Source organism: Alosa sapidissima, chromosome 22, assembly GCF_018492685.1.
Source record: "Alosa sapidissima isolate fAloSap1 chromosome 22, fAloSap1.pri, whole genome shotgun sequence".
NCBI lineage: Eukaryota > Metazoa > Chordata > Actinopteri > Clupeiformes > Clupeidae > Alosa > Alosa sapidissima.
In genome coordinates, this window is record NC_055978.1 from 28,999,889 (window position 1) to 29,018,057 (window position 18,169).

Below are 18,169 nucleotides of genomic sequence, written 5' to 3' on the forward strand. Positions count from 1 at the left end.
TTAGTGTAGGCTAGGTGTTGAAATGAGATTGACCACTGTCTACTCCTCACTCACCAGGTGCTTATGTGGAAACTGTGTTCGCATGCCCATAGACAGTGCCGTATTAAGGAGTTGTGAGGCACGGGGATATGTGCCAGGAGGAGGCCATATATCGCCTAGACCAGCCTTTCTCAAACTTCTTTGAGGCCATGGCAGACTTTGGGGTCATAGGGCCCACCTACAGAACCCCCCCCCCCCCCATGAAAACATGCACATCAGAGGACTGCTTTACTAATGTACTGTAACACATAGTATGGAGTATGATGCTTGCATGAGAAATTCTTCTCAAAACAATTATATGGGTGCCATTGTTTTGGGATGTTTCCCTCATGCAAGCATCATACACTGGTTGGCAAAATTAAAAAATATTGGAATTTCATTTGAATGCCTAATAAGGATTCAGGAAGCACAATACCAGCTTTTGTGTATGACAAATGGCGGAGCAGATAGGCGTAAATCTGGAGATATTTAACAGGAAGACTAATTATGCTACAAAAGCTTTTGGCCACGTTAGGACATAGGGCCTATTAAAATACTGCTGTGGGAACACAGAGGATATTACAGACATATTACAGAACATGCACTACCATAGAACTAGGCTACTATAGAACTAATATAGTATTACTGTAGTTATTTTTCATAAGGAAAGATATACAGTGTCAGACTTATAGCATGCACTGAGAAGAGAAGGGTTATCCTCTTATGTAACTTTGGGGTAGATGGCAAGTATTTCCCAAAAAGTTGGCATGCTCTTTTAAGATTTATCAATATACTGCAAATAGGCAATGTCATTAGCATTGTCGTGTCATTGTCAATGCAATTAAGACATAATTTAAAATGTATCAAGAGGTTTTGTCATCAGTACTGCAGTGTCTACCCAATCAGCTTCATTATACATCTTTTCAGTGCCTTGATTCCATATAGGATATCGTCAGAGTAGACTAAATGTAATGTTGCATTAATCAGCAAGATATACCTGTTATTATTGTTTTATAATACATTAGTTAGTATTATTGTTTTATAATACATGAAGCCTAGACATATGACAAAATTACATCAGACACCTGAGGAAGTTCCAAATGTACATAAAAATCAAGTGAAGAAGTAGCCGAAACGATTTCCAACTGTATTTATTAGGATAACTACAGAATATTTAATGTGCTCCTCTTCTTCTTCCTTCTTTGTTTTTATACAACATATACTTTACAACATTACTTTACTATACATATACAACATATACTTTACAACATTACTTTACTATACATATACAACATATATGACATTATCAGATTAAATCTGTTGTAGTAGTGTAATTTATCACCAATAATATATAATTCTTGCTTATAAATATCATATAAAGTGTAAAATATTATTTTGCAAAATATTATTGCACGGGTAAACATCAATGTCCTAGACAACTTTTCAAAGTCACTCATTACAATGGGCTAGAAAAGTTAAAAAGGGCATCTTTGTTTCTTCTGTTTGTATGTTAAACTTCCCTAAACCCAGGTCATATCATACCCATGCACTATAACACACAGCTTGGTTATGATACAACCCGAGTCTCTGGAAGCTGGGTCACAGAAACTCCTGTATGCATTCACAAGACAACAGCTTTTGTTTGTTATCCCACAGATGATTTCAATAAATCAACAACTGCACTACCTGAGATTAAATTATCATGCGCAGGAGAAACTGACGTGCTGCATTATAAGTTATCAACATCTACTTTACCTTGACAAAATTAAAGACAGGTGCACTCAATATTAGAATTACATAAAATGTAATTCCCAATTGAAATGGAATAATACAATACAACATTGCTTTGCGGAAATGACAATTACACACAGTCTTATAACAGTTTGAAAATGCTACAGAATGAAATACAATTTAATTTGCTATCCAAAACAATTGTCATCACCTAATTAAATTACTGACTGTAAATTCATAATCGTCTATGGTTTAAATAACAGGTAACCCACCTAAGAACAGAGTAGAAAACAGGTAACCCACCTGAGAACAGAGTAGAAAACAGGTAACCCACCTGAGAACAGAGTAGAAAAAGAGAAATAAAAGTGACCATGGTTGCCAGGAGAGAAAAGGAAGTCGAAATGATCTGGCATTTTAAGGAGGACCTAAGGCGTATAAGAGGAGAGAGGAGGAAGGTGGATCACGTCTTAACATTCAACCCCTTCTTTACCCAGATTATCGAACTTGACACACAATCTGCGGATTCACTAAGATAAACCACGGTTTGTTCATCCTTGATCCTAAAAGTCCATAGGGGCTTTCCAGGATTTGAGGGATTGCGGAGGTCAATCTTATTGCCAGATTATTGATCCCTGCCCCAAGGTCAACTTAAGAATCAGACTTACCCGCATCCGCATAAAATCTTGACTTGGCAGAGCAATACATCAAGCAATATAATGGTGACAATCCTTTTTTCAGTATTATTGTCATATTCACCATTTGAGGAATGGTCAAACTTTATGAGACATCTGAAAGTAAACAAAAGTAAAATGTATGATTATGATACGGATATGGTTTTACTGGTCAACTGACTAATATGTTAGTATATTTAGCATATTCTTTATCTTCTACTGTCCTTACTGCTTAGTTGTGTTTTTATATTATATACTTTAATTACTCTTCTGCTGTTAAAGAATGTGTTTGTCTTGTATGTATGCTGCTGAGACCTTGAATTTCCCCTGGGGATCAATAAAGTATCTATCTATCTATCTATCTATCTATCTATCTATCTAATAAGCAAACAGGCAACACATTTGCCTTGCAAACACTAACAAAAGAATAGAATAGAATAGAATAGAATAGAATAGAATAGAATAGAATAGTCTTTAGTCTTTATTGTCATTGCATATCAAATTCAAAGTCAAAGTCTGCTTTATTGTCAATTTCTTCACATGTCAAGACATACAAAGAGATCGAAATTACGTTCCCCACTATCCCATGGTGGAGACAAGACATATTTTACCAATTAGGTCCACAGACACATAACATTCAAGTAAACAATATAAAAAGTAAAAATAAGAAGGCACATACAATGAAGAAATAAGAGCAGCAAAATTTGAGTTGAAAATTTGCAATTGTGCATACAGTAGACAGTCAATATAATAGTGCAAAAGTCAGGCCAATAAATGGCTGAGGTAGTTCTGTTTGTCCTAAGTATGCAAGTGGCATAGTGGTGCAAGTTATGTAAGAGCAGCAGAAGTGTGTTCAGAAGACTTTCAGGACAACAGGACAACAACAACAAGTTGCAAAGTGTGCAAGTGTACAAGTGGAGTAGTGCAAGTGGAGTAGTGCAAGGCGGCCATTGTGGGTCCAAAGTCCAGGATGTTATGTAGCTGAGGGTGGAGGGGGGAGAGGGGGGAGAGAGTTCAGCATCCTAACCTAACAGCCTGGTGTATGAAGCTGTTGGTGAGTCTGGTAGTGCGGGAGCGCAGGCTTCTGTACCTCTTCCCAGAGGGCAGTTGATCAAACAAATTGTGAGCGGGGTGACTTGCATCACTCACAATTGTGGTCGCCTTGCGGGTGAGGTGGGAGGTGTAAATGTCCTTTAGGGAAGGGAGTGAAGCACCAATAATCCTTCCAGCTGTGTTCACTATGCGCTGCAGGGCTTTCCTGTTGTATTCAGTGCAGTCAATATAATATCATATTGCTCCAAAATGGGCATTTTATCTGCAAGCAGCATTCATGGGCTTTGTGTTTTTTGCTGGAACACCCCTCAATGCTACTGTCCTGCTGGTCACTGCAAAATACAAGAAACTGCGGCAGCCTCTGAACTACATCTTGGTCAACATCTCTGTCGCTGGTTTCATCTTTGATGTGTTCTCCGTCATCCAAGTGTTTGTGACCAGCCTAAGAGGTTATTACTTTCTTGGTCACACAATGTGTGCTCTGGAATCTTCAATGGGAACAGTAGCAGGTATATTAAAATAGCTTCTTTTTGTCATCCAGATGTGCATGTTTTTTAATCCATGTTGTAATTCCTGCATTGAAGTAACTAAAATAGAGTTTAACTACTTCTCCTAGCAGAGCTTTAGGTTTGGTAACAAAAACTTCCCAGATAGCAAGATCAGATTAGCAGATATTGGAACATCGGTAGTGTGCTTCTGGTGGCATGTCACTTCTCGTCTGCTGTTGGAGCACCATCACCTTCAATCTAACTTGAATATTAAGAGGGAAAAAAACCATAAAATGTTATTACAATGTTGAAAGAAGAATACATTAATTAATCCAAAAGTGTTACAATTGGCAAAATGGTGAGGCGTTGAGCAAAATGCCAGTGGACCACCAGATCTGCCCCTCAGTAGGTGGATAGTGGTCCACCAGCCTCTTGAAATTGTTGTGTATATTGTTTGTTTTTTTGTAACTGTATGTCTTGTATGATTATGTTGTAGCTGTCTTATTATCATCTGACTAAGCTGTTTTACCCTGTCTTACGTTTGTAGAATGTTTTCTGTTTAGACGCAGCATGAACGACAAATCTAGAGTTTTATAGAAGAACCTAAGAAAAATCAATGTATTGCCTTGCAGGCTTGGTAACAGCATGGTCGCTTGCTGTCCTGGCAATTGAGAGATATATCGTCGTCTGCAGACCCATCGGGAATTTTAAATTTGGTTCGAGTCATGCTCTTTGTGGAGTGGCCTTCACCTGGTTTATGGGGGTTGGATGTGCTACACCCCCATTCTTCGGTTGGAGCAGGTTGAGTGGGAATTTGTTTTTATACATATGTGTTTTACTGGTGCACAAGCCAATTAGGGGTCGGCAGTGATTGCCCTAGCTCTCCTGAGACACCGCATGCTAGCGATGTCTTCTTAACAAGATAAATACTTGGCTTATTTACATGACTGATCCATTTGGTGATGTCATGTTGTAAAGTGTGTGCTTACATCGTTATATGCTATGTACCCCCATATGTATTGACATCTTCTTCACATGACCATTGTGATGGGGATGTTGATAATGTAAATATACTTTTAAGACTTCCTTCAAAATGGTCCTTTAAATATAAAGTGCATTCAGAAAGTGTATTTATTGGTATTATTTGTTTATAAATTATACATATATTATTTATATGTACTTATTATAAGATTAAAGGGGGAAACTGCTATATCACATTGACAAAATAGACACTTTGCTCAGACAACGTTTACAGTGTTTTTTTGGGTATGTGCACCAAGCCTTGCACATGGGTTTTTGCATGCGTCTTAGCTGTGTGCTTATTGTCCTGGAAGTCGAACTCTCAGCACAGCCCAAGGTTTTAAGTGCTTTGAATATGGTTTTAAAAGGTTTTTTTTCTTTTGTTCCATTCAGTTTCTCTCAACCTTAGTTGCCTAGTCCTGCCACTATGACCCCTGCATGCTGTTGTCACCACATACTTCGCCATTAGGGTACTGGGCATGTGATAAGCAACACTTGGTTTCCTCCAGATATGACATGTAGAGGCCAAACAGTTCAATCTTGTCCTCCCAATTGGTCAATTTCACAAGATGTTGCCACCATGTAAAAAACCTTCTACAACATTCTCCAAAGTTAGTAAGTAAGTATAAGTAAGTCTTTATTTATATAATGCTTTTTGCATGCACAGAGTGAAACCCAAAGCGCTCCACACACAGACATTAAGACTTAAATGAACAAATAATTTTAAAAAGTGAGAACAGACTAGTGGAATGACATGACTCGCCAGCATACCCATAACCTAGCACAGACATTAAGACTTAAACAAACAAATGAAGGAATAACAAAAAGTTATTCGTTTTCCGATGTTTGGTTGTGTGATGTAAACAGAGTAGTAGAAAGTCCATCTTCAACAACACAATTTCCAGAAGTACAGGGAGCTGCTTTATCCCACATTGTGAAATGGGCTAATTGCTCATTTTGGTCAGGTGGTCAGTTCTAGGAAGAGTTCTGGTTGCTCCTAACGAATGGTACTAGTCTCTGTACAAAACATGGCCATGGGTAGAGTGTATCCAGTGTTGGAGAGGTTAATGACCCTTAAATATTTTTGCGGCCAAATGGAGACCACTTCTGGGGTTGATCGCCACTTTAGTGAGGTCAAGATCATCTGAATATTTTTAATGATATCTTATCATTTGATTTCCAAACAACTTCACACTCACTTGGGTCTTCACAATACACACGTGAAGTGTGAAGTCGGTTGGATTATATGCGTCAGATTTGCAAAGAACACACACCAGACATACTGGGACACTGTCAAAGATACATTGCTTTATATAGAGGTGTGCTCTTGAAAAATTTCAATGAAGCAGAATGCTTTTGCATCGTTCCCTAGATCTGTGCCCGGACATAATCCTGTGTCTAAGCTCTGCAAACAATTGACCTCATGTTTGTTTTTGTGTGTTGACATCAGCTATGAGAACCCATACAGTCTGTTCCTGTAACATTTATGCTCTTTGCAATTCATGTCCAATCAATTAAATTCACCAAACATAGACTCCAATGAAGGGGGGGGGGGGGGGGGGACAACTCAAAGATTAAGAGATATTGGAGGAACCTGAGCAAATGCAGCAGGTTACACAACAATTCTGTCCTGAAAAGGAAATGCTGCTTCAACTTTTGTAGAGGTCTGTGTATGTTGAAGTGCAGAGTGCACTCCATTGGCTATACCGTGAGATGTGCACAAAAGGGCCAACTTGTTCTGTGAGTTTGTAGGCTTCAGTGCCAGTTCTGAGAACAGTTGCTCTCAACATTATCCAAGGCTTAGCAAAGATCCACAAAGACTTTTCTAAAAGGTCTTCTTATCCCTTTCTTCCCCTTCCTCAACTAATTGGATTAATGGAGAGTTACAGGGCGGAGAGTTACAAACACTCCCTGATTAAAACATTTGATCCTGAAAGGTAATCAGGATTTATGAGAAGTGGTTTAAAAACCCTATATAAGGAGAATGTATCACTGTCCTGGCTGCACAGTTGCATATGACACTGCCATAAAGATGAAGGACTTCTACCTATATCAGAACATCTCAAAGATCAGCCCTTTTGAGGGTCCACAGTATCATATTGCTCCAAAATGGGCATTTTATCTGCAAGCAGCATTCATGGGCTTTGTGTTTTTTGCTGGAACACCCCTCAATGCTACTGTCCTGCTCGTCACTGCAAAATACAAGAAACTGCGGCAGCCTCTGAACTACATCTTGGTCAACATCTCTGTCGCTGGTTTCATCTTTGATGTGTTCTCCGTCAGCCAAGTGTTTGTGACCAGCCTAAGAGGTTATTACTTTCTTGGTCACACAATGTGTGCTCTGGAATCTTCAATGGGAACAGTAGCAGGTATATTAAAATAGCTTCTTTTTGTCATCCAGATGTGCATGTTTTTTAATCCATGTTGTAATTCCTGCATTGAAGTAACTAAAATAGAGTTTAGCTACTTCTCCTAGCAGAGCTTTAGGTTTGGTAACAAAAACTTCCCAGATAGCAAGATCAGATTAGCAGATATTGGAACATCGGTAGTGTGCTGCTGGTGGCATGTCACTTCGCGTCTGCTGTTGGACCACCGTCACCTTCAATCTAACTTGAATATTAAGAGGGAAAAAACCCATAAAATGTTATTACAATGTTGAAAGAAGAATACATTAATTAATCCAAAAGTGTTACAATTGGCAAAATGGTGAGGCGTTGAGCAAAATGCCAGTGGACCACCAGATCTGCCCCTCAGTAGGTGGATAGTGGTCCACCAGCCTCTTGAAATTGTTGTGTATATTGTTTGTTTTTTTGTAACTGTATGTCTTGTATGATTATGTTGTAGCTGTCTTATTATCATCTGACTAAGCTGTTTTACCCTGTCTTACGTTTGTAGAATGTTTTCTGTTTAGACGCAGCATGAACGACAAATCTAGAGTTTTATAGCAGAACCTAAAAAAATCAATGTATTGCCTTGCAGGCTTGGTAACAGCATGGTCGCTTGCTGTCCTGGCAATTGAGAGATATATCGTCGTCTGCAAACCCATCGGGAATTTTAAATTTGGTTCGAGTCATGCTCTTTGTGGAGTGGCCTTCACCTGGTTCATGGGGGTTGGATGTGCTACACCCCCATTCTTCGGTTGGAGCAGGTTGAGTGGGAATTTGTTTTTATACATATGTGTTTTACTGGTGCACAAGCCAATTAAAAAAAAACTGTCACACACCACTCGTAGGGCTCTTTCCAATCAAATGATGCATTATTGACATACATACATACAAGCATGGCTTTGCAACTAAACAGGTTTTCTTCTAATCATTGTTTCCTGTAGATATATCCCTGAAGGCTTGGGCTGCTCCTGTGGACCTGACTGGTACATGCCTGGGACAGAGTATAACTCAGAGAGCTACACAGCTTTCCTTATGGTTACCTGTTTCATTGCCCCCCTCAGCTGCATCATCTTCTCCTACTCACAACTTTTGTCTGCCTTGAGAGCTGTAAGCTGTTATTCTATTACAGAAAACAGAAATATTAATGTAAAGGATGGATGACTGTGTAGCCTACCACTTCACATACTGTCTGTGGTTACCCATGTGTGTTGTAGGTGGCAGCACAGCAGGCTGAGTCAGCATCAACACAGAAGGCAGAGAAAGAGGTGTTCAGGATGGTCCTTGTTATGGTGGCATCCTATATAATATGTTGGACGCCTTATGCAGCTGCTGCTTTGTACTACACATTTGACCATGAAACACCCAAAGATTACCGCTGGGTCACCATTCCTGCTCTTTTCTCCAAGAGTGCCACTGTTTACAATCCATTGATCTACTGCTTCATGAACAAACAGGTACATTTCTATAACAAACAAAATATTCTTTAACAAAATATTGAACATAATGAGACTTAAACGGAAGGCAAATGATCACATGGGATCCTTTGCTGCCACCATTTCATTGTGTTCCCATAACTTTTCGCAACACTATAGAGATAATCAAGCAACTATCAATGTTGCCAAAAGTTTTCAAATATGTTAATGAATTGAACTAAGTAAGTTGAATGTTGGAGCTGGGTTGTATCTTTGTTATGCTTTGAGATGAGCCATGCTTTGATCCCACCATGATTGCATTAATTATTGAGTACAACCCACCAGTGGTTCCTCACTACTTACTTCCAAATACAATGTCTGCTTCGGGACAACTTACTCTCAAACTGTCATCACAAGGAGCACTAACATTGGAAATGATTTATTATTCATTGATTCAACACATTTCATTTGTGTTCAACTAATGTCCGCATTGCAATGAAGTAAATGTAATGGGTTATTTTTTCCAGTGAATTCCACACCCAGATATCAGTATTTGTCAGAATCAACTTAAACAACAACTTCTGACCGGTAAAAGCAGTTGATTTTGTTCTTCATTCATGTGTTTTCAGTTCAATGCATGTATTATGGAGACAGTGTTTGGAAAGAAGATGGAGGAATCCTCAGAGGTGTCCAAAACCGAGGTGTCCTCTGTGGCTTAAGATACGACTCAGAACTCCCTTGTCAAGCACATTTGAAGAACCCAAATATTCAATCTTGTTCCTTTATTCAAACTTTTAATACAGCATGGAAAATGATTAAGTCGAATGGCTAAGTACAAAAAAGAAATGTGGTGTGATTTCTCTGTTGAACATTGAACCTACATTGGCTGTTCTATGAGATTTGTCTACATGTATTTTATACACATATAAAACTTCAAAGACTTAAGTGATGATTTCTCCAGTGAATATCTCATCACAATTTCATTTTTCTATATGCCTATTTTATTACAGATACTAGTAAAACTGCAGCAAAAATACAAAAAAAAAAAAAAAAACATTTTTTTCCTTAAGTGTTTCTCAGATGTTATTTTGTTGAATGGTGATTATGGATCTTTCAAATAAATTCAAGCAATACTGACTACTAGTGTTTTATCCAACTCAGGGTTGTCATGTAAGTCATATACTTGTAGAAGTTCAAATAGATAAAAATAGAAAGGGTGTACTTTGGAGTGGGTAAGACTGTTTTTAGTGGCAGGCTAACACATACCATTGACTTGCACTAGCCTAGCACCTGCAAACTCTGCAATTAGAAGGACTGGATGAAACGTGTTGAAAACGGTCTCCACTGATAAATATCACAATTGCTTACTTGGAAATTAGGTCCTTTGTCCAAAATCCTGAACCACCCCTTTAAGTCTGATGGAAAAGACTGTATCCAACCCAACTAAAAGTGACAAGTAAAATGGACAAGCCAGCTGTTTCAGGTTGTTTTATTGAAAACTGTGTTCTCCGTACCAAAATGCTTTGACTAATTAACTGAGGAGCACATTTACACAGACAGTTCAGGCAATGATTCTGGCAAAGTATTCAATGTAGTCCTTGCTGTTTTCATGTTTCATACAATCATGTACATATTGCAAGTCTAAGTAAACTCAAGTGTAGTGGTTTCATTACTACTGTACATATACCTACACTGTAGTGGTGACTTCAGCCGAGAACTGGTCAGATGAAATTGAGTTATTGTTGTTCACAAAAAAGATATCAACAGTACTAAAAGATAATGAAGATGTGAAAAGATAATCCTACAACACAAATAGGGTTTCTGAGTTGCAGCATGACAAACTGTCTTTAAGCTCTGCATAACAAATTCAAATGAATGCTTAATTTAAAGTTTTGCAACACTGCCTGTAGTAGTAAATCAATGTCAATGACTTCACAGAAAAAAAAGTTACAATATCACAAACCAAAATTATGGTGTGTTCATACATGAATAATATAATAAAAAAGAATCACAATCAACATCAAATTTTTAAGTGTTGTAACAGGATCTCATATAAAATAAATTATGTTCAGTAACAAAATGACTTTAAAAAGCTTTAAATCCACAAAACAGAAACAGAAAACAAAAAATTAAAACTCATCATGCCTTACTAATGCTTCCCCAAAGTCTGTAGCTTGACTTCCAACAAACAAGTCATACTTGTTTAGGATTTCCTCTTTGGTAAGTTTTCCATCCTAAAACAGAAATCAAGCAATAAGTATCACTGGAATGCAACCATTCTCAACTATACAGTTACAGTATTTCCCATCAGCAACAGCGCCTTCCTTTATTGGCACCCAAAGATATATGATTTTTGGGTGATTTACTGTATCTGTCATACATTGAAAACAACAGCAAACAAATTCAGGCCCCGTTTACACGTAAGAAAAACACATATATTTTTATGCGGTTTGGCCTTTCAACACAATATTTTTTTAAAAACGAAGGAGGGGAAAATATCAGTTTTCAGAATACCCTGCTACGTATAAACGTGGTCTCAGATTTAGCTAATATCTCCTTATCCACGAGCTATCTATTCTATGAGTATACTGTTAAAAAAAAAGGTCTTCACAAGCCCTAGCTCTGTGAACTAGGAAACAAACAAAGTGGAGCAAAGCTGTCCCCCAAACATAATTAAACTGTTCCAGCCAATAACCGAAAGGAGGAAACGTGTGTTTGGGGAAATGGAGGGTTTGGTGTTTTGTTGGTGTTTGGTTTAAATATCAACAGACCTAATCACTGACCCCTAATCTAAAGAAGTTATATATAAATGGAAAAATGTTTCAGTTACATTTTGTTTTTGATTTTTAAAGGGTAACAATAATTGTGTGGTACTTGTCACTTTCATTAAAATAATTTCTTGATGAAGGATTTTCTTCCACAGAAGGTGAATTACTTATTACAATTTTTCCTGAACTTTACCAGGGGTGCCAATAATTGTGGAGGGCACTGTATATTATGAATACATTTTTCCATTCATACAAGACCAAACGGAATCCCACCTTGTCGGAGTCAGATTCATATACCAGGTGTTTAGCTTCTGCCTCAGCGTGGTCATAGTCAGCTGGAAGAATCCAATCCATAGTCTCCTCCTTATCCATCTTTCCATCCTTGTTTTTGTCCCTGAATTCTGAAAACTGCTCACGCTCTGTGGCCACCCATTCTGGCTCATTCTGCTCATCCTCATGATTGTACATGTCACCTAGGACACAAAAGAAAGAAACACATCACCATAACATTACTAGATAATATGAGTCTACTGATGGAGCTCCTCTTCTGATAGAGGATTTAGAGCAACTTCTGATCACTTCGGAACAATCTCCTGGGTACATCTGCAATTTGATCCCAACTAGTGTGTTTAAATCACACAAAATCAACATGCATTAATACCCTGTACATTTTTAATCAGTAAGCAAATACAGTGCATACCGAAAGTATTCACAGCGCTTCACTTTCTCCACATTTTGCTATGTTACAGCCTTATTCGAAAATTGATTAAATTTATAATTCATAATACCCCATAATGACAAAGTTTGTTTGAGATTTTTGCAAATTTATTAAAAATAGAATTCTGTTTCCACAGATCATCCTGGTTTCTAATGTTTCTGTTTCTAAATGTTTCTACAGCTTAATTGAACTCCACCTGTGCTAAATTCAGTTGATTGGACATGATTTGGAAAGGCAAACACCTGTCTATATAAGGCTACGTTTACACATGGCCGGCTATTTTCATAAACGGACATTTCACCCTCTCTGTTTTCAAAAATAACATCATGCACACCTGTCAGTTTTCGCTTACATTAACCCGGGTATATGCCGTCAAGAGCATGCCAAACCTGTATGTGGCAGTGTAAGGAGAAGCTCAAGCCCACGTTAGCCAATCAGAATCCCGAAAATAGCAACAACAGCAAGGAATCACTTCCTCTTTCTCTTTTGAAAGCGAAACGAACAAACAGAGTTTTCCCAAAAAAACGATCAGCCCGGAGTTTTTAAAAACCCCGTTTGCGAGGGTTAAAACCTCCGTTTGCGTCTAAATGGCAGGGTCAAACGCAGAAAAATATCACTGTTTGCATCGTTTTCGTTGTCTAAACACCACCTAAGGTCCCACAGTTAACAGTTCATGTCAGACCACAAAATAAGCATGAAGTTGAAGGAGTTGAATGTAGATTTCCAAGACAGGATTGTCTCGAGGCACAGATCTGGAGAAGGGTACAGAAAAATTTCTGCTGCTTTAAAGGTCCCAATGAGCACAGTGGCCTCAATCATCTGTAAATGCAAGAAGTTTGGAACCACCGGGACTCTTCCTAGAGCTGGCCGTCCCTCTAAACTGAGTGATTGGGGGAGAAGGGCTTTAGTTAGGGAGGTGACCAATAACCCGATGGTCACTCTGACAGCTCCAGGGTTCCTCTGTGGAGAGAAGAGAACCTTCCAGAAGGATGACCATCGCTGCAGCACTCCACCAATAAGGCCTGTATGGTAGAGAGGCCAGACGGAAGCCACTCCTTAGTAAAAGGCACATGGCAGCCCACCTGGTGTTTGCAAAAAGGCACCTGAAAGACTCTCAAAAACAAAATAATCTGGTCTGATGAGACAAAGATCAAACTCTTTGCCGTGAATGCCAAGCGTTATGTTAGGAGGACACCAGGCACCACTCATCACCTGGCCAATACCATCCATACAGTGAAGTATGGTGGTGGCAGCATCATGCTGTGGGGATGTTTTTCAGCGGCAGGAACTGGGAGACTAGTCAGGATTGAGGGCAAGATGAATGCAGCAATGTACAGAGACATCCTGGGAGAAAACCTGCTCCAGAGTGCTCTTGACCTCAGACTGGGGCGACGGTTCATCTTTCAACAGGACAACGACCCTAAACACACAGTCAAGATATCGAAGTAGTGGCTTCAGGACAACTCTGTGAATGTCCTAGAGTGGCCCAGCCAGAGCCCAGACTTGAATCCCATTGAACATCTCTGGAGGGATCTGAAAATGGCTGTGCACCGACGCTCCCCATCCAACCTGATGGAGCTCGAGAGGTTCTGTAAAGAGGAATGGGCGAAACTGGCCAAAGATAGGTGTGCCAAGCTTGTGGCCTCATATTCCAGACGACTTCAGGCTGTAATTGCTGCCAAAGGTGCCACAACAAAGTATTGAGCAAAGGCTATGAATACTTATGTACATATCATATTTTTTTTCTTTATTTTTGTGGAAAAGTGAAGCGCTGTGAATACGTTCTGTATGCACTGTATCATGTACACATTTTTCTTTAATAGGACAGTCACTTTTTGGGCAAAGAATACTCTTTTGTACCCAGAGGAAAATGAAAATGACATTAGACATTAAAAATGTCTCTCCTTTAATGCACAACAAATAAATATTATCTAAGATCAGACCGGTTTCTCCTCCAGAGTGTTAGCCCACCACGGAATGCACATTAAGTTACACATTCCGATTGTGTGTATTAATCAATAACAACAATGAGATGACTGCACCATTTCAAATTAGATTATGAATCATGGAAATAGATAATACTTTAACAAACAAAAGAACGTTTGTATCTACATTGCTGCATTCCAAAATACAACATTTTATCAACTGACCACATTACTCACCAATATACTCCTCCAAATCAATGAATCCATCCCCATTTTTGTCAATGTCTTCCACTGTTTCCTTGTGTCAAGAAAAGAGGGATTGCATTTAGTGGTTCAAACTAAACCATTCCACAATATGCAATATAATTTTGTAAAATGTTTCATTTACCAACACCACAATCTCCTTCATATGGTCATATTCCTCTGGGTGGAGGAAGGCTGTGAACTCTTCCTTATCTGCAATATGATCTCCATTCTTGTCAGCCATTTGAAAGCGCCTCTCATCCCTGGCCATCATTTGCTTATAGTTATAACCATCGTCAGGCTCTGGATCCTCTGTGGGATCACAACCAAATTTAACCCATAAATAAATACCAGTAAAGAAATAAAGTTATTTGGGGATCAGTCAAATGTGTGAACAAGTAAAACTGGAAATGCCTGAAATGACAATCAGACTCTTCAGTATAATATTTGTAGACTATCCAAACGTTCCTCCTTACCAAGGTAAGTACCATAAGTGACGTTCTTATACTCATCCCAGGAGATCATGCCATCATTGTTCATATCAAAGTCTTTCCATTGCCGGTCCACATTGTCATAAATGTACTTTTTCTGAGCTTTCTTGATCCAGGCTTTGAGCTCTGCTTCTGTTACAAAGCCATCCTGATCGGCATCAATTTTGTCCACAATTTTACTGTAAGAGATTAGAACATAGATAATTAAAAACATAAAACATGACACTACATTAACAGATTACACTCACTCAAGAGACCTTTAGCCCAGTCCAATTATGTGTATCTATACATACTTTGCAGCACATAGGTGTTACATCAATGACCACTGGTTATACATGCAGAATGCAAATGTAGTGGACTAGCATATCACTTCAGAATTCTGGCTTTATTTATGTCAACAAAATGCAAAATGTTGATAAAAGGATAAGCGGACAATCGTCTGGTGCACTAGACGGACATGCTTGTAAAGTCAGGCCTTCTTCCACAAACGTTAAATGGAGGCATACAGGTCTGCCAATTTCTAATCTGTCTGTGCATATATTGTTATATTGTGGTCTTTCTAAGTTTGGTAAATTGTACATCCATTTTGAAAAATAATAAACCGTCCACAATGGGGTTTCTCACCCTAGCCTGTCTTTGCTCTCCTCAGGAGTGAGGTCATCAAACGTCTTAGCATCAGCCTCTCCCAGAAAGGCATCATGGTCATAATCAAAATTCTCTCCATCATCATGCTCCTTACTGCTAAGCACTGGATCATGATGGACACGCTCCTTCTTCTCCGTTGGTTTGCTGGTGGCGTAGACCACACAAAGGGCAAAACACATCAGCAACGGTCTGATCTCCATCCCTATGGCCTGCGGAGGACACACAGAAACAGTCACACTGGGGAACTTGACAAACACATTTAAGCCTATAGACTCATTCTGAACTTCACACCAGGAAATTTGTGGAAAAAGTCAGAATATCCCAATAGCCAAAAACCAACAGGCTCCACTGCTCCACATTACCCAATTCTGATGGCCTAGATGCCCAAACAGACATTCTTTAATAGACTCTCATTTGGACTCTGTAGGGCTATGAAGGATTGGACACTTCACTGGTGGAGGGGTGAGGGCTGATTCAATGTCATAAGCTTAAAGGTGCTTAACATCACACATAGGCCTATAGGCTACTATGAGTTGCTTTCATAAATAGGCCTACCAACCTCTTCAGTTAGACAATATTACCAACGTAGGCTACAACTCAATTCACCTCAGTCAAATCTATAGGCCTACAATAATAGCTAATCAGTGGCATTGGAAACGCGAAAGTACGTGTTGTTTCAGCTTACAACTTGTTGTGTCGCATGTCCTGCGGACCTATGTGCTGCTGCTGTAGCGGGTGATCGTAAGCAGACAATTGAATATTCCAGTGCCGCAGAAAATAAATTCTATTGCACGTTGGATCGAGGAAAATAATCTCACAAGCTGGAGATGGGCTCATATATCTCACAAGCTGGAGATGGGCTGGATAAATCTTTCACAGTGTAAAAAAGTATATTTGAGATACCTTCAAAACAGTAGTGACCCCGTTTTCCCAAGTGAGACTACGTCAGGGTTTTGGTAGACATTATTGCCTGGCGATTTTTTTTAACATAATGTTGCTAACAACCAGAGTGCCTTCAATTCCACAATTTAAAGAGAGTAAACTGATCCAAAGAAATGACTGATGTTATGTCGGCATCGTTGGTCAGCGGTCAATGGACCAACACTTATATCAACATTGCATTTGATTCAACTCAAGCAAATGTAAATAGATAGGTAATTTAGCTTAGGCCTGTTGGACATCATACAATCTCCCAGATTGTATGAATTCCAGAATTGGTAGAATGTTTGACTGTATTGTAGCCTACTGGACCGGACCGGACCTAGTGCCCCAGTCATCGAAGAGAGAAGACACTCTAAAGCGCCATGAAATATTTAGGACTAGTGTTTCTCTAGGAAAAAAAGATTTTGGCCTACTTACCGGGCTGATTGTTTTCTGTTCAAAGACCGATGCTTCTGTAAAAAACCGACTATCCTATGCATGCACACCCCTAAATCACCCTGTTTCCTTGAACGTGAAAACTAGTATCCAATGATGTTGCAGATGGCACCGTCATGCTTCTTCATTGGTCCACTTCAGCAAGTTGCCGTGTGTACGCAATCGAAGCTTATATTTTTATTAAGCGATGAAGCAACCAATTCCTTGTCATTGGTTTCTTTTACTAATCGCTGGTCCTGTCACCCAATCCGCAATGGAGGATGCATGTAAACGGTTTTTGAGTTGTGTACAATGTCTTAAATAAACGCTGTCTCGTCTAAGACGTCTGATTGGCCAGGAGTTGCCACGTATCCAAATTTAAGACATTTATTTTGTAACCATACTGCAATGTTTGTAGCTGGTGTCACGTCTTGTCAGGTGAAGCCTTGTTGTCTAACCAAATAGACATTGTTTTAAATGAATTTAAATAAGATTGTTTTGGCTGCCACTTTTTAAAATATATATATTTTAAAAATACGTACATTTCCGGACAATTCCAACTTTCTTTCTTGAAGTAACAATAAGACCAGCTTAATTTTTTTGCCATCTGTCTATTATGATTTCATCATACTTTTCAATATCCTTTTAGGAGTTCTGAACTTCAACAATAACGTTTCAAATTACAATTTGTCTAAAACATGCTAATTTCTACAAACACATTTGGCAAATAGATTCAACTGAAAATTTGCCAAAACATGTTTAGGCCTATAACATTTTTTGTCACCTGTTTACCTTTCAATTCGCCCATTTAATTTACTTAAATAAGACCAATTAATTTGCTGTCTAGTTTCTTTAGCTCTTAGTAACACTAAGGAACCATATAGAATGAGGTCATGAAATCAAGCCAAACTTAAAAATCTTACCATGCACTACAAGTTGTTAGCTGGCTCAACTTACCCAGCCATGGTGGCTCATCTTACTATGGAAGCGTATTGCTGCCACACTAAAATAAATAAAAAGGCTCAGTATTATGTAATTACGTGAAAAGTTTCTTATTATAACAAAATCTTTTTCACGTTTTAACAAGATATGTATCACGTTATTACATGAAATTATCACGTTATTTCATGATAATAATATTTTCTCGTTATAACGTGAAAATATCATGTTATTTCAAGATATGATTTTTTCACGTTTTTTCAAGATATTTATCACGTTTTTACATGAAATTATCACTTTTCAA

The 18,169-nt window shown here is 38.7% G+C and overlaps 2 protein-coding genes across 5 annotated transcripts; one reads left to right on the forward strand and one right to left on the reverse strand.

Annotated features, from left to right (window-relative positions):
* The first annotated feature begins 3,711 nt into the window (after nt 1–3,711).
* opn1sw1 (opsin 1 (cone pigments), short-wave-sensitive 1) lies at nt 3,712–10,044 on the forward strand. 2 transcript variants are annotated; one of them, XM_042079350.1, is made up of 5 exons: nt 3,712–3,982; nt 4,594–4,762; nt 8,310–8,475; nt 8,583–8,822; nt 9,410–10,044. In XM_042079350.1, the coding sequence occupies exons 1-5, from the start codon at nt 3,751–3,753 to the stop codon at nt 9,497–9,499; spliced, it is 897 nt and encodes a 298-aa protein (XP_041935284.1). In that variant the 5' UTR covers nt 3,712–3,750; the 3' UTR covers nt 9,500–10,044. The 2 variants fall into 2 exon arrangements, with proteins under 2 accessions (XP_041935284.1, XP_041935283.1); XM_042079349.1 differs by lacking the exons at nt 3,712–3,982; nt 4,594–4,762 and adding exons at nt 7,004–7,350; nt 7,961–8,129 and having other exon boundaries at nt 9,410–10,039.
* Nucleotides 10,045–10,254: 210 nt separating this feature from the next.
* On the reverse strand, nt 10,255–17,053 carry calua (calumenin a). Of its 3 annotated transcripts, none has more exons than XM_042079125.1 (7): nt 16,930–17,053; nt 15,550–15,779; nt 14,923–15,104; nt 14,580–14,746; nt 14,429–14,489; nt 11,822–12,021; nt 10,255–11,014 (listed from the first exon to the last, which is right to left on the reverse strand). In XM_042079125.1, exons 2-7 carry the CDS (start codon nt 15,768–15,770, stop codon nt 10,910–10,912), a joined length of 936 nt encoding a protein of 311 aa, XP_041935059.1. In that variant the 5' UTR covers nt 15,771–15,779; nt 16,930–17,053; the 3' UTR covers nt 10,255–10,909. The 3 variants fall into 3 exon arrangements, with proteins under 3 accessions (XP_041935059.1, XP_041935057.1, XP_041935058.1); XM_042079123.1 differs by having other exon boundaries at nt 14,911–15,104; XM_042079124.1 differs by having other exon boundaries at nt 14,911–15,104; nt 15,550–15,772; nt 16,930–17,041.
* Nucleotides 17,054–18,169: the final 1,116 nt, after the last annotated feature.